This window comes from Rhamphochromis longiceps, linkage group LG14 (genome assembly GCF_057381845.1).
Source record: "Rhamphochromis longiceps isolate RC_006_pf linkage group LG14, R_longiceps_female_GT1.1, whole genome shotgun sequence".
Classification (NCBI taxonomy): domain Eukaryota; kingdom Metazoa; phylum Chordata; class Actinopteri; order Cichliformes; family Cichlidae; genus Rhamphochromis; species Rhamphochromis longiceps.
This window is the reverse complement of record NC_140570.1, coordinates 17026415-17040549: the sequence shown is the minus strand read 5'-3', so window position 1 is coordinate 17040549 and position 14135 is coordinate 17026415. Positions and strand designations below refer to the sequence as shown.

Here is a 14135-nt window from a genome sequence, read left to right as displayed (position 1 = left end):
CTACATCAGTTTAAATAGGCAGTAACTACAGAGAAAACCCTTGAGGCTCTTTTCTGAAGTGAGAGGGTTCTGTCATATTTGGGGCCTGCTTATAGTGACGAATAACTGGGTGTGCCTCAGAAGTTAGGAGATTTGAAGACTTGGAAAAACCCAGAAGCTATTCTAATGGTTGCTGAATCTATTTATAGAGTTAACAGCTCAAATACATGAATGCCAGTGTTTTCCATACTAGTAAACTATTAGTCTTTATTGTTACATTCCTTTACATTTTAACCCACATTGAAACACGTTAAATTAGACTGTAAATACAATGGCGGGACCAGATGAGAACTTCTCACGTGTTGTCGTTTGAATCCAGTGGTCAGGTGATCAGCCCGTCAAGGTCTGAACCTTTCTTTCCACCTGATTGCAGTACTTTTCACAGAGTCCTGTAGCCCTGTAGTGGATTAACAAGCACAATTCAATGTATTTGTATGGCAGTAATTCATAACAACAGCCTCAAGGTGCTCTACATTATTAGGTAAAGACCCTACAATCACACAGCTCCCTATGATCAAGCACTTGGGAGGAAAAACTCTTATTTTAACAGGAAGAAACCTCCAGCAGAACCAGACTCAGGGAGGGGCAACTGTGCTGCAACCCGCTGGGGGTGAGGGGAAAGAGAAGACACACTATTTGAGAAAGAGCCACTATAGGAGAAATGCAGAGTGGTTTACAAACACACAGCGAGGTGAATGAAGAGGAAACACTTTGCATTATGTGAACCCCCCCACACACACACACACACACTTACTTAAGCTCCTGGAGCTTCTTCTGTTTGAGCTCATTGAGGCGCAGACGTCTCTGCCGAGTTTCCTCCATCAACCGTTCGGCCTCCTTGAAGGTCTCTTTGCGCTTAGCTGTGGCTAAGATCTCACGTTCCTTCATCTGCTGGCGGATGTCCTGCGCGTGCTGCTGCACTTTGTGATGCTGCCTGTCGTTTTGCACCTGCTCTTTGACCATCTCTTCCTGCTGCACTCTGCGTGGAGAGAGCACTTTTAACGGAGTGTATTAAGATTATTTGAAAATCGGTTTCGAACGGACTTTCTTACTTTAGCAGCCTCTCAAACTCTGCCTTCTCCCGACTCGCCTCCACTGACAGATTGCGCTCTTTGTAGTGAACCTGCTCCATGTGAGCCGATCTCAGCGTCGCCTCCAGCTGCGCTTTCTTTGCAGCCCGCTCCCTCTCTTTTCTCCTCCACTCTCTCTCTGCAGCGTCCTGGTTCCTGCGAGCACGGAGCTCATCCTTCCAGACAAACACATACACAAGCACAAGTAGCTAAGAACATCTGTAAATCTTCTGCCAGGTTTCAAATCTTCATATATTGCACATCTGTTAGATCCTGACCTGCTCAGCCTTGTAGTCTTTTTCTTTTTCTTGCTGAGCCCTCAAACGAGCAATCTCCAATTCTTTCTCCTTCTTGATTCGTCTTTGCTCTGCTTCGCATTCTGCCTGCTGCTCCTGCAGGTTTAATGAATTGCTAACGTTAAAAACAACGTCAGAATCAAATGTGTGTGTCACATGATGTAGCTTGCTCGTCCACAAGGAACAGTGGGCTGTGACCTGCTTTTTTAGGAGATACTCCTTCACTCTCATGTCAGCCAGCTTCTCCTCCTCTATCCTCCGCTCCTTTGCCCGCATGGTCTCTGCGTTGATGCACTTGATCTCCTCCTGCAGAAGCTGTTGCTCCATCCTCTTCTTCTCCAGCACCTGGAGGAAGACATGGGTCAGAGCAGAAACTGAGCGCGGTGTACGTTAACTGCATGTGTGGATGTGTCCTCCGCCTCCGCGTGCACCTTGAGATCCTCCAGGTTCATTCTCTCCTGGTCCTCTCGTGTCTGCTGACTCTCTTTCTCTTTCTTGCCTTCCTCCAATTCTCGGTTCTCCAGGCGTTTCTGGATCTGATCGTAAATTTCCTGCCTTCCCCTGAAATATAAAGCACACACACACGTGTTGACAGTGCTCCTAGTTGACCTCCGCTGCTCATTATTAGGATTTCTGCGATCTCCCAAACAGAAGAAGACGAAGAATGACGTTAATTGCAAAAAAATCAATCCGCGAATAGAGGGTGATTGTGTTTCTGATAGGGCTCCATTTACTTGACTCTCTGCTGCCTGCGTAGCTCTTCAATCTTGTCCAGAGTCTCCAGAGCCTTGCGGCGCTCCACCTCCATCATGTTGTCCAGACGCCTTTCCTCCTCTGTCAACTCCATCCGGATCTGCTTCTTCTCCTGGATCTGGTAGTCACGGTTTGCTTGGCACTGAGCACCTAAAATCAGCTGAGACGACCACACAAACACAGGTTTATTATTGTGTACTGGTATGTTTATATTTTTTAAAGGTTGGTCATCCACACATCTGCACTTTCTTCCTACCTGGTTGAGCTGTTTGATCTCATCTTCCTGTTCCATCCTTAAAGCATTACTCCGCTCCACCAGGCGCTGTGCACGTTCCCGGGCTTCAATCTCCAGCTCAGTCAGTGGCTGGTTCTGCTTACGGGACAGGTCTGCCTCATGGATCCTATGCTTCCTTTCCTCTGCAGCTTTCTGAATAAAAAGTACATAAAAATACTAATTAAATCAGTGGACTTCTTTGTTGTTGTTATAAAATTGCAGTCAGCTTTCCTACAAGTTCCTCTTCTTTCTTCCTCTGGTAAGCCTGCCTCAGGGCCTCTCTGTCCTCCTTGAGGAGCAGCCAGGATGTTGAGTTGAGCCTCTTAAACTCAGCTGGTGGAAGTAAGACGGACTCTCTTGAAGGATCTCTCTGGGGGATCCTGGCATGATGACATGTGGTATAATGTTTCAAAAACTTGGTATACTGTATTAACATCAGCAATAGCAATCTGATTAGCCTGAATCACATGAAATAAGGCAGAGGTTTATCACAGAGCAGCACACACACTTTACAGACTCTCTTCATGTTTTATTCAAATGAGCTCGTTTCATGCTGGCCTACCGCAGATTTCGGATGAGGTCTTTGGTGATGATTTGAAGAGTCTCTCCTTCCTGGTTCTTCCATGAACAATCCTTTGCTACACCTGCTGATTTTACCCGTTTGTCAAACTGCAATGACATCCACACAGAGATTTAGCTGTAATCAGCTCCCAAACTCATCCACGACCTCTGTTCTCACTGCAGCTACATGCAGTTTCTGATGATATCTGGGGATATCATTGTGAATAATAAGAGTTGAGTGTTTCCCTCCATTTCCCGCTGAGTGTGCAAGGACCCACACTCACCGATTTCTGGTTCTCAAACAGATCTTCATCCACCCGAGAGCCGGAAGCCAGTGTGCGGTACCGGCCGAGGTACATTTTGCCCCTGGATGACGTGGAGCTCGAGGCAAGTCTCTGCGGGGCAGTAATTACAACGCTCAGGAGTTATCAGCAGATAACGGTCATGCATTTGAACACTGGGATTTAGCATAGAATAGCTTTTTTATTTTTAACCTAACACTTACCATAGTTCTCGGTTACTGTGGGTCAGTGAAACAGACTATATTTGTTAAAAAAAAATACTAAACTCTAAATATTATACTTTGCTCTTGGATAACTTCCAGCTAGCTCAAATAATTAATGTGGTTTTAAAAAGAAATGAGCGTACTACTTATATTGGCTCCAGCTCACGGGACACCGACTTTGAAATGTTTGGTTACCCGTTGCCATGGGAACAGGAGGAAGGGCAGACCTCACGTGACCGCAAAGTAGTGCTGTGCAAAATTTGGTTTCGATCCGATACCATGTAAATACGGGGCCAGTACTGCTGATACCGATACTGACTAACCTATAAAGGCAGCGTATCAGGGGAGAGCAGATCGCCATGATATCTGAGATGAATCGTCATCAATCTGAAACTTCTGACAACATTTTAATGAACGCTAAATCACTTCGATTTCTACTTTCCACAACACTTTCACACAACAAAAATCGATTTGCCCAGCTCTAGTACAAAGAGGGAGCTAGGATATTAAAAAAAAAACCACTTCCCGGGAAAAGACGCTTTTTAAAACCTTATTTTCAGGCAAAGCCGCCAAGCAGCAAATAGGTTTTTAAGATTTAACTGGCGCTTCTAAATATGTATGCTGTAATGTGCTGTAAATTTTGCAAATGTTTCAAAATATCTGCCCGAGATAAGTGCCCAACGGCGTTACCAACATGGCTGCAAAGTAACAAAACTTACTCAAACAATGTTATTGGCTTATTAAACAGTAGTTTAGTCACACAGCCAGCTGGTAAAATGCTACACTGTAGAAATATTTGTGTTTACTTGAATACAGGGGGGAATGCTAACACTAAAAACAGCGCTAACAAGCTAGCTCATTCCGCGGAAATACTCGTAGTTACTTAGATTTAAATTACAATTTATGTCGTTATGTGTTATTTAATTTCATACAGTCATTGCCACAGTTATATGGCGCATTGTCCGGACACAGTGTTGTTCCGTACCACTACCGGCGGCTTTCGTGGCTGGGCGGTGCTAGTTGGCCCACATGATGCGGAAATTTTGCACAAAAAATCCTTCAGCCCCGGAACGAGCAGAACTTCAGAGAGAACTCACTCCAAACTCAGGGAAAGTTAATCTGCGAGATTTTACGCATACACGGAAAAGCGGAAGTGGACACACCGAGGTTTCTGCAGGTATATTTACACTAAAGACTTTGGTTTTGTAGATTACACTTACACATCAGACCAAAATCTTAGTATATAAGATTTTGGTCTGATGTGTTGTGCACAATGGAACTGTATTACCCACAACTCTCGTGTGCAACAAAAGATTTATGCACTGCCACAAATACCGTGGTCTCCCTCCTGAATTTATGAATGTGTCTCAGGTCTTTTTGCTGATGAGGATCACACTCACACACCCCTCCATTTGGATAGGAGCCTCCCCCTGGTGTACAGCAGCTATTGGACTCCTCAGTAAATCATTAAACGCGTCAGTCCGAGGACTCCTGTCATGGCATTATCAGATAGATAAACAGCAACAAGAAAATAACACTTGATAAAACAGAAGGACTTCTGCCTGAAGGACAGAAGATCACTCTCAGGGGATAGTGTCACAAACTGATGGTCACCTCCTCCGGCCCTTGTGAAGCCAGCCTGCAGCGCAGGGTAGCCGCCATGATTCAATCAGCTTCAGGGTGTAGAAGTTGACCATTAACCTCCGGTGCTGATTGCAAACACTTCTTTGCTTGTAAGCAGCTGCCTGTGTACAGTGGATCCTGAAGCAAAGTTCACTGCTACAGGTTGCAAAAGGCAGGAGCTCCTCTGGAAGCTGCTTTGCAAGTGTTTTAGGACTGAGCTGCAACCATGGCTGCCTCCGGTTATGGATACTACAGAAGTACAATATTTCTGGCCATGTTTGTGGGCTACACATTGTACTACTTCAACAGAAAGACGTTCTCCTTCGTGATGCCTTCTGTAATGCAAGAGATCAAGCTGGATAAGGACGATCTGGGTATGTCAGTACTGTAAACTTGAACCCTGTGTACCTTCTATAAATGTGATAACACCGATGTGCCTATACAACAATTTTGCAGCAAGTGCATGAGCGCTCCTCTTTTCTCAGGTATGATCACCAGCAGTCAATCTTTGGCCTACGCTATTAGTAAGTTCATCAGCGGTGTCCTGTCAGACCAAATCAGCGCCCGCTGGCTCTTCTCCATTGGCCTGTTCATGGTGGGAGGCATCAACGTGATCTTCTCTTGGTCCTCCACTGTTGCTGTCTTCTCTGCCCTCTGGTTTCTCAACGGTCTGGGCCAAGGCCTGGGCTGGCCTCCCTGTGGCAGGGTGCTGCGCAAGGTATATGACTAATCCAAGACAATAAAATAATTTTATTTTTAAACTGCATTTTCATAGTGTCTTAAACAGGACTCAGAAATCTGTAACTGTTTGTGTGTCTGAAAGAAAAAAGAATATCTGACTTTTAAACTACCAAGTGTGGGGATCGGTCTTAAAAATCCTATGTGGATATCAAGGAACTTCCTGCCAGGGCTGTCTGGACTTAATGTTTTTCCCTCTTTTCCTCCATCAGTGGTTCGAGCCCTCTCAGTTCGGGACATGGTGGGCGGTTCTGTCCTGCAGCATGAATCTGGCCGGCAGCTTGGGCCCCATCGTTGCCACTGTGCTGTCGCAGAGTTACAGCTGGAGGGCGATACTGTCCGCCTCTGGAATGATTTGCATCGTTGCCTCATTTGTTTGCCTGCTGGTAATCAAGAACGAGCCCAAGGATGTGGGGCTGCCCAACATAGAGGTGTCGACCAAAAAGAGCAAAGGTGGTGAGTCTGACTCTTAGTCAGGCACAATCAGAAACTGGTGCGGTTCAACTGGTTTGAACCGCTGCTTTTCTCAGAATGTTGTTAACACTTAGACAATGCTCTGATAACACAAATTTGAACACACACACATGCACGTGTGTCTGTTGTCTAACAGCATGGGCCTTGAGCGCTGTGACTAAAGATCAGTAACTCGGTGGACTCTGCACTCAGTGTGTCCCTCACGTGAAAGCAGCTCATGCAAAGTGTGAACACAGGATGTGATGCATGTTTCTTTTTAAAACCGAGGAGTGCTCCCATCACCACATCACTCACATCTGTGCTCGTGGTATCCAAAAAAGGGTCTTCTGTCTGCTTCCTCTTCAGGATCCTCAAGCCATGAAAGCACCCTGTCTGAGTTTCTCCTGTCCCCCTACCTGTGGCTGCTGTCCATCTCCTACCTGGTGGTGTTTGGGGTGAAGACCGCCTGCACAGACTGGGGCCAGCTGTTTCTCATTCAGGACAAGGGCCAGTCTACACTCATGGGTACGGATGAGGGGAAGAGCAGTCGCCTCGGGAGTCTACTTTGAAATAAAGAGTTAAACTCACTGTGTTCCTTTTCTTAGGTAGCTCATACATGAGCGCCCTGGAGGCTGGCGGGCTGGTGGGCAGTCTGGCTGCAGGTTACCTCTCTGACAAAGCTGTGGCCAGAGTGAGTTTGTTTTTTAAATATGAGTCATTATTTGATCCAAGATTGTGGTCAATAACAGCCTGTTTAATATAGAGAGAACTGGACTAGAAAGGGTTTTAACCTTTGAATATTTCAATGTTATTTTATGGAAATCGTCTTCTGTTTAAGATTGCTTTCTCCCTGTCTGCACTTTCTTCATCATTTCATAAGTTAAAGGGATAAATAGCAATAGAAACACACCCCTAAGTGGGCAATCAGTGTTTTTTTTATTCAGCTTATAGCCAGGAAATGGAACATCTCATAGTATTTTCTTTGTGTGCAGCAAGGGATGAGGCTCTATGGTAATCCCCGCCACTTCATCCTGATTTGCATGATGGCAGGAATGTTTGTGTCCATGTACCTGTTCAGACTCACCGTTACTCCTGACAGCTCAAAGGTAACACAGACACATTAATTCCTGTGACCTGTTCACACTGCACAGCAAATGCCAGACTTCAGTAGCCCATTTTTTTTTTTTTTATCTCTTCTCTGTACATCAAGGTGTGGATACTCGGCTTGGGCGCCGCCTTCGGTTTCTCCTCATATGGACCAATAGCTTTGTTTGGAGTTATAGCCAATGAGAGCGCTCCATCCAACTACTGCGGGACATCACATGCTATCGTTGCCCTGATGGCAAACAGTAGGTTTTCATTAATTGAAAGTTAAATTCTAAAGTTGGGTTTTGTGTGTGTTGCGCTCCTTCCATTGAAATAATCCGTGTGAATTCCCATTGTAGTTGGTGGCTTCCTTTCTGGACTCCCATTCAGCACCATTGCCAAGCACCATGGCTGGGAAAAGGCCTTCTGGGTAGCAGAGGTCACCTGCCTTGTCACTACTATCGGATTCTTCCTCCTGCGCAACATTCGAACAAAGATGGGACACGTGCCCAAGAAGGCGGACTGAGCTCATTCTGTGCGAGCCAGTCATTTTTACGTCTTTGTTTTTAATTAGTCATATGTGAAATAAAGTTCATAAAAATGTGCAAAGGCGCTTCTCAACATGTTGTATAAATAGTGCGTGAACTTGAAGAAATTACTGCAAATTGCTAGAGAATGTTTTTTCTGATAATGCCTCTGCAGGACTGCAATAGTAAGAGTGCAAAATAGGAGGCTACAACACACTGAAATGAGCAATCTTAGGTCAATGATACTTTTTCTTAGTTAACCCTATAACACTAATATCAGGTGACTTTTGCAAATTCCAGTCCTGTGAATTTGTTTTTTATTTTTTTTAAAAAGCAACATGATCAGAGTACCCCATTATACCTTATTTTATCAGACATTGTACAGGATAATAAGAGTCCTTCAATTTTCCATGTACTGCACTTTAGTGTACTTTGATGGGAAGTATATTGAGTAAAATATACCCACCGTTAGCGATACTGTTACAGAAACTGCACATTAGTGTTCTAGGGTTATTTTTCCAATTTTACACTTCATACTCCAAAGTCTTCAATCACTGATTCAGTAAAATGGATTCAGAACATTTAAATACAGTATGGATTTTAATCTCTGAATTATTTACAAAACAATGTATTTACAAAGTGTTAATGAGCAAATGTGGGGAGGAAAAACAAACAAACGGTCCAAGACAAGAAAAAGGAGTCCACTTATTTCTTTTCAGTCTGTGAATGCTCTGATTTAAGATCCAGCTCCAAAGTTGCCGGCTTTCTCTGCTACCTCCAATGCACTCTTCAGATTCTGATCAAAGAGCTCACACCTGAAAAGCAAGAGTAAATGTGTGGGTGTTAAACAGTGGGTACAGTAATAAATTATTTCAAGATAATGCAATCCTAATTCTCTTTAATACCTGATTGGCATTTCCAGAGAATAGAACGGGTTCTTGAGGGCGAAATCTGAATACACCTCATAAATCTTCCTCAACAACGCATCGATTCCAGACTGTCGCGGGTCCGCCAACACGATAAACTTTATCCCTGAGAGAACAAAATGAGAAAGATTTCATTTTATAATAGTGACTATCAACAAGCTGGGAAGGAATGTATACACCAGGAAGATTTATTACTGGAGTTGCATGCTGTTCACAGCTAAAATTAAATGAAATCGTTACATATGGAAGTGCTTTGGTTTTTAAATCTACAGCCAACTAAGACATTACTTCTTTGGTATTTTTAACCTAAAATGACACTTAATTGCACCACTGACCTGTGAGAGTCTGGAAGCAGTGAAGTTTGAAGACGTCAGTTTCTAACATTTCGATCCCTGAACTGCCAGCTTCAGGGGATAGCTGTGAACCTATTGCAAACAACCTGAGGGAGGGATCACAAAAATAGGTGTGTTTATTTAGCTTCATTCATAAAGTGAGGGTACATACAGTTTTGGTCTGAAGTTTAGCTACTGGGCGTGAATGTTGTGGTAATTTCTGGATTTTAATGAGTTCGTTGAACTGAAGAATTAAGTGTACAAGTTTGATTTTATTTAGGATTTTGTCTGATCCACGCAGGGTTAAAAAAGGCTCAAAGGCCTAAACAAATATTTAGTTAAATGAATGTTTGCAAGTTGCACTTTGCCCAGGCGTCCTTATGAAAATATTAATAATAAAATAAAATATTAATAAGTGTATGTATACTTTCGATCCTGTGTAGAGTAGAAAAAAAATCAAACAACAGTACATACTACAAAATGTATTGATCACTCAGGTAAGTTTTCACTTCCTTTGGCTCCCATTCAGAAAAAACAAAACAAAAAAACAACAACACATAAATAACACTAGTAAACACCTGGCCCCGCTGTCCACTGTGCAGCTCGGGTTTAATCCACACACACGAAATTACTTACGAGTGGAACATGGACGCCAGCATCAGCTTCTCATTGGAGCTCAGGCGCGCTCGTCCAAAGCGAATAGACACGGGATAGTTTGAAGGATCTTTCAGGTATTCAAGGATGTCCTTCCCATCTGATGTGTTCTTCCCGATCACATCAACTCCATTGATGGACAGCACTGCATGGCCCACTGACGAATGACAAGAGGTTTCAGTCCAGTCATACAGTCAAGCTAGTGACACCGCAGTATTTTTAAATGAAGAACAGTGAACATTTCAGTTAACTTGGACTGTAAAAAACGATACAAATGCGCATACTATAGATAATAAACCGACAAAGACTGCATGCCAGTATTTTAGCTTGGGCATAAGACAGGTTTCGTTAGAGATTGCCCATATAGCTAGCTAATAAATAAGCTAACGATGTGCCCGTGAGATTACCTCTGATTCCGTCCCGCTGTCCAAACGATACGACCACCTTCTCGTCGTGGTGCTTCAGCACCAAGTCCAAAGGGTAGCTGAATGTTTTCTCCACCTCTGCTCGCGGGACATAGTTATCATATTGATAAATTAACCCTCCAGCCTTGTTCACCACATACACACTGTATATCACCATCTTTGCAACGTCCTGCCCAGCTGACAGCGACTGTCACATGACCTCGACGGGTGGCTAAAAATCAAATGAATAAATTAGATTTTACTTGTATGAGTTTTTGGTCTCAAACCTGCCGCTGTAATGACTGTCAGAATGTTTGCCAATCTCATAAGTCAAATAAAGTCAATAAAAGCGACGAAACATGAGAAAACTCAAGTTCCCATAATGCCCCAATCTCACTTCCGCAAAAACAGGTTGTCTAAGGGGCTCTTGCACGGGCGAACTTCCTTTCGCTCCGACATCTTGACGAGGAAACATGGTGAGGACAGTTATTACACGTTTGTTGAAAGAAATTAGACTTTTTTCGGCTTATCGTTAGTCATTCAGGAGTCGTAGTACCTCGGGACATTTTTTGATAGCACTGCGCCTCCCCGCACCGGGACGAGAGTGTGTGGATGAAGCAGCCATACTTAAGATTTCACGCATTTAGCTTATGGCTAGCATAGTAGCAGTTTGCTAAACGCACCATGCTTCCAACTACACTGTGCTCACAGAAAGGACTTTAATAAAGTTGTCCCTCATGTGACCGCTAAATATACTAGCATGTGTACAGATGACACAAACACCAAATACTAAAGTATTGTAGGGGTGCAAATGTTAAAAATTAATGAAGACTGCGAGATTAGAAACGTTTTGAGGACAGGGCCTCCTCATGCCGACCATCCGATTCCGGCATTAGCCCCTAGCTCATTTCCCTTTTTTTTTTCCTTTAAAAAATTTATGAAGTACCGATGCGAACTTGCTCTTGTGTACATTACAGCACATGTTAAACATGTAGCTTCAGAGTGAAAGTTTAACGGGTGTCGTCTTTTTCCAGCCTCCTAAACAGGATAAGAAGAAGGATGCTGGGAAGTCCAAGAAGGACAAGGACCCAGTCAACAAGTCTGGAGGCAAAGCCAAGAAGAAGGTATGTTTTTGTTCATATTTGCCCATATTGGATGTATTTTATATTATGTGGCTGCTGAATAAATGTTAAGGCTAGAGGTTTCCCAGTCTTTAAAACAACATGTCTGTTTCTGAGCAGAAGTGGTCCAAGGGAAAAGTGAGGGATAAGCTCAACAACCTGGTCCTCTTCGACAAGGCGACCTACGACAAGCTGTACAAAGAAGTTCCCAACTACAAGCTCATCACCCCCGCTGTTGTGTCTGAGAGGCTGAAGATCCGTGGCTCTCTGGCAAGGAACGCCCTCCAGGAGCTGCTCGCCAAAGGTGAACTTCACTTTCTCTGCTCAGAGCTCTTGAAGGTCCGTGTTGGATCTTTGACGCTAGGAAGGGCATCAAAGTTAATCACACGTCTGTCATGGTAGCGAGCTTTGCTCAGTTGGTCAGCACCATTCCCAAGCATTAGATTTTAGTCCCTGCCAAAAAAGCAGTGTTTGCTTATGTTACCAGCAAAGGATTTTATTTACTGCCCTGAATAAGTCGATTGAGAGTTTGGCAGGGTGATTTCCAACTTCAGAGAAAACTCAGTTACACGATGGTACATCTTTTGCATTAAGGGCTGATCAGGAGATGGTTCTTGCTCCAGCTTTAAAAAATGGAAACTGTAACATCTCTTGTCATCTGCTATTTTGTGATGCAGCATTAAACTCAGCCGATGAATATGCCCGTAGTCATCAGCACTGCTCGCTGGCTGTGTCTAATGTTTATAAATGCTTACACAGTATGAACCCAGGCCAGAGTGGTTTGTCAGCGAGTTCATCATTTGTTTTTAAATGACAGTGATGTGCATGCAGCGTGACTACTTATCTCCTCTTTTGACATCCTTCAACTTCTGTTCGAAATGCTACATGGAAACAAATGATATATTGCAGCCTGTCTGCTGTTTCATGTGATGTGAAATGCTGAACATATTTCAAACGGGTGCATTATGCTTTATTCATTTGATTTATTTATTTTTCCTCCCTACAGTAGTTTAACTGAAGTGTGTGTGGTGTTACTCATTGTGTTTCAGAGATGTTGTCATCTAGACTCAGTATAGCATTCTTTTTATGAATTAAAGCCTTCCTTCAGCAGGCTGTGCACTGTGCTTCTGATTAAAGAACGCAGATTTGTTCTTGTCCCATACAGTGAAGCTTCATATGCAGCAGGAGGGACACATGAAGAAATTCTGTATTAGTTCCTTATGCCTAATTTAATTTGAAAATTAGCTGTCAAACTGATTTGAGATATAATGGCTACATTGGCATCGTAGCTAGATTGCCTTCCCTGCCTTGTAATACATTTACTTGTCAGTGTTTGGACACCTGGGAGAAGTGATCTGTTGCACATATCTGCTTTACCTGCCGTATATCACGTTCGTCCCTGTGCAGGCCGACTAGGGCAAATGTATCACAACAATTGACATAATGGTGCAAATTAAAAACACAAAAAAAATGCTGACGGAGAACTTGGGTCCGTTTTTGTCTTGCAGGCATGATCAAACTGGTGTCCAAACACAGAGCACAGCTGATTTACACACGTAACACCAAGGGTGGAGATGAGGAGGCAGCAGCAGAGAAGGCATAATCAGGTACTACAGCAGCATCTCTACACGTCTCTATTTTATTACTGTTTGTTTTCAATTTTACTAACCTGCAGTCTTTGTTTCTTGCAGGTTCCCCTGTTTGTTTCCTGTGATGGGCTGTTTGTAATGAAAGGTGGAATAAATATGTAAAGACAAAACCTTTGCACTTGTTTTGCTTTAACTGTTCGTCTGTCTTTAACCAGCTAAGAAGTGGATAAAAATTCCTAGTGTGTTCATGTTATGGTCGAGTGGTCACTGGATATCAGATAAGCATTATGTTGGATTTAAAAATGTAATTTAAGCAAAAATGTTAAGATTGGTTAAATCAAAGAGTAAAAAGATGAGGATAGTGACTGGTAACTATTCATCTATGTGATACTTATAATAACGTTAAGACCTTTTGTGTCTGTGCAGTTGTTTCCTGGTGCCTGATAATAAGGTGCAAATACTCGTCCCTCTGCATCAAAGTGTGGTTTTGTTTTTTTTACATCTGCCGCCTCCTCCCTGAAGTTGAGTTAAGTGGATTAAAATCAGTTAGGGGCAATAAATTAGTTTCATTCTGTTCTGTTAACAAACATGAGGTGCATCATAAATGAATAAACACTGCAGCAGGTTATTATGGCAACATTATTCTCAGTCTTCTTCTTAAACTCTGATAAGGTTATTTTTTCTAATTGGTTTCACATAACGCAGCGGCATGAAGCTGTTCTAATCTAGGAGTGTAGAGAGATTAAGAGCTTTCCAGATATCTGTTCAAAACTGCACACAAGGGGAGAATTTTACAGATTCAAGAGCTGCTGCTGCTGAGGTGCTTTCACACCCCATTTACTGTGGTGCGTTCAGTTTGTCACCCAGTAAATTTAAAGAGGCATTCTGACTCAGTTGTCCCATGTTTTCAGTGTTAGATCGATCATTTCTAATTTGGCCGGGTAGATTTGCACTTTGTCTTCAGCTTGTCTGTTACCAGCCACCGGCAGCGAAAGGTTATGAGATATTGATAGGAGTGAAATGAAGAAGCTATCTTCACTGTCACCGTTTGCTCGGGGCATAAGATAGCGCAGGAGTCCTGTGATGGATGCTGTCAGGTGCTCCTTTGTCACTGCGCAGCACCACCTCCAGCACCAGCCACAAAAACATGCTGCAGGTTTAACGCCACTGACAGATGCAGTCCT

General features: G+C 43.3%; 4 protein-coding genes across 4 annotated transcripts; 2 read left to right on the top strand and 2 right to left on the bottom strand.

The window, feature by feature from the left end:
- Positions 1–232: 232 nt before the first annotated feature.
- On the bottom strand, positions 233–3717 carry cfap45 (cilia and flagella associated protein 45). The gene is made up of 12 exons (XM_085379414.1): positions 3499–3717; positions 3278–3388; positions 2995–3101; positions 2668–2812; positions 2415–2585; positions 2140–2318; positions 1837–1966; positions 1604–1750; positions 1388–1501; positions 1092–1285; positions 794–1018; positions 233–436 (listed from the first exon to the last, which is right to left on the bottom strand). Exons 1-12 carry the CDS (start codon positions 3499–3501, stop codon positions 370–372), a joined length of 1593 nt encoding a protein of 530 aa, XP_085235540.1. The 5' UTR covers positions 3502–3717; the 3' UTR covers positions 233–369.
- Positions 3718–4528: 811 nt separating this feature from the next.
- slc37a4a (solute carrier family 37 member 4a) lies at positions 4529–8206 on the top strand. The gene is made up of 9 exons (XM_085379418.1): positions 4529–4675; positions 4870–5495; positions 5607–5839; positions 6072–6315; positions 6679–6837; positions 6918–7003; positions 7305–7418; positions 7523–7661; positions 7758–8206. The coding sequence occupies exons 2-9, from the start codon at positions 5348–5350 to the stop codon at positions 7922–7924; spliced, it is 1290 nt and encodes a 429-aa protein (XP_085235544.1). The 5' UTR covers positions 4529–4675; positions 4870–5347; the 3' UTR covers positions 7925–8206.
- Positions 8207–8259: 53 nt separating this feature from the next.
- On the bottom strand, positions 8260–10555 carry trappc4 (trafficking protein particle complex subunit 4). The gene is made up of 5 exons (XM_085379419.1): positions 10245–10555; positions 9820–9994; positions 9187–9290; positions 8831–8957; positions 8260–8740 (listed from the first exon to the last, which is right to left on the bottom strand). Exons 1-5 carry the CDS (start codon positions 10417–10419, stop codon positions 8662–8664), a joined length of 660 nt encoding a protein of 219 aa, XP_085235545.1. The 5' UTR covers positions 10420–10555; the 3' UTR covers positions 8260–8661.
- Positions 10556–10642: 87 nt separating this feature from the next.
- rps25 (ribosomal protein S25) lies at positions 10643–13121 on the top strand. The gene is made up of 5 exons (XM_085379420.1): positions 10643–10717; positions 11276–11365; positions 11483–11666; positions 12871–12969; positions 13054–13121. The coding sequence occupies exons 1-4, from the start codon at positions 10715–10717 to the stop codon at positions 12963–12965; spliced, it is 372 nt and encodes a 123-aa protein (XP_085235546.1). The 5' UTR covers positions 10643–10714; the 3' UTR covers positions 12966–12969; positions 13054–13121.
- The last annotated feature ends 1014 nt before the right edge of the window (positions 13122–14135 follow it).

Excerpts from the sequence above, each read along its gene's own strand:
- rps25 (XM_085379420.1), top strand. Across the intron at positions 11,366-11,482 it reads GAGGCAAAGCCAAGAAGAAG|AAGTGGTCCAAGGGAAAAGT; the intron begins GTATGTTTTTGT and ends GTTTCTGAGCAG. Across the intron at positions 11,667-12,870 it reads CCAGGAGCTGCTCGCCAAAG|GCATGATCAAACTGGTGTCC; the intron begins GTGAACTTCACT and ends TTTGTCTTGCAG.
- slc37a4a (XM_085379418.1), top strand. The coding sequence starts at position 5,348 with ATGGCTGCCTCCGGTTATGGATACTACAGAAGTACAATATTTCTGGCC. Across the intron at positions 5,840-6,071 it reads GTGGCAGGGTGCTGCGCAAG|TGGTTCGAGCCCTCTCAGTT; the intron begins GTATATGACTAA and ends TTCCTCCATCAG. Across the intron at positions 7,004-7,304 it reads CTGACAAAGCTGTGGCCAGA|CAAGGGATGAGGCTCTATGG; the intron begins GTGAGTTTGTTT and ends CTTTGTGTGCAG.
- cfap45 (XM_085379414.1), bottom strand. Across the intron at positions 2,319-2,414 it reads AGATCAAACAGCTCAACCAG|CTGATTTTAGGTGCTCAGTG; the intron begins GTAGGAAGAAAG and ends TGGTCGTCTCAG. Across the intron at positions 1,751-1,836 it reads TGAACCTGGAGGATCTCAAG|GTGCTGGAGAAGAAGAGGAT; the intron begins GTGCACGCGGAG and ends GTCTTCCTCCAG.
- trappc4 (XM_085379419.1), bottom strand. The coding sequence starts at position 10,419 with ATGGTGATATACAGTGTGTATGTGGTGAACAAGGCTGGAGGGTTAATT. Across the intron at positions 9,291-9,819 it reads CTGGCGTCCATGTTCCACTC|GTTGTTTGCAATAGGTTCAC; the intron begins GTAAGTAATTTC and ends TCCCTCCCTCAG. Across the intron at positions 8,741-8,830 it reads TCTCTGGAAATGCCAATCAG|GTGTGAGCTCTTTGATCAGA; the intron begins GTATTAAAGAGA and ends CTTGCTTTTCAG.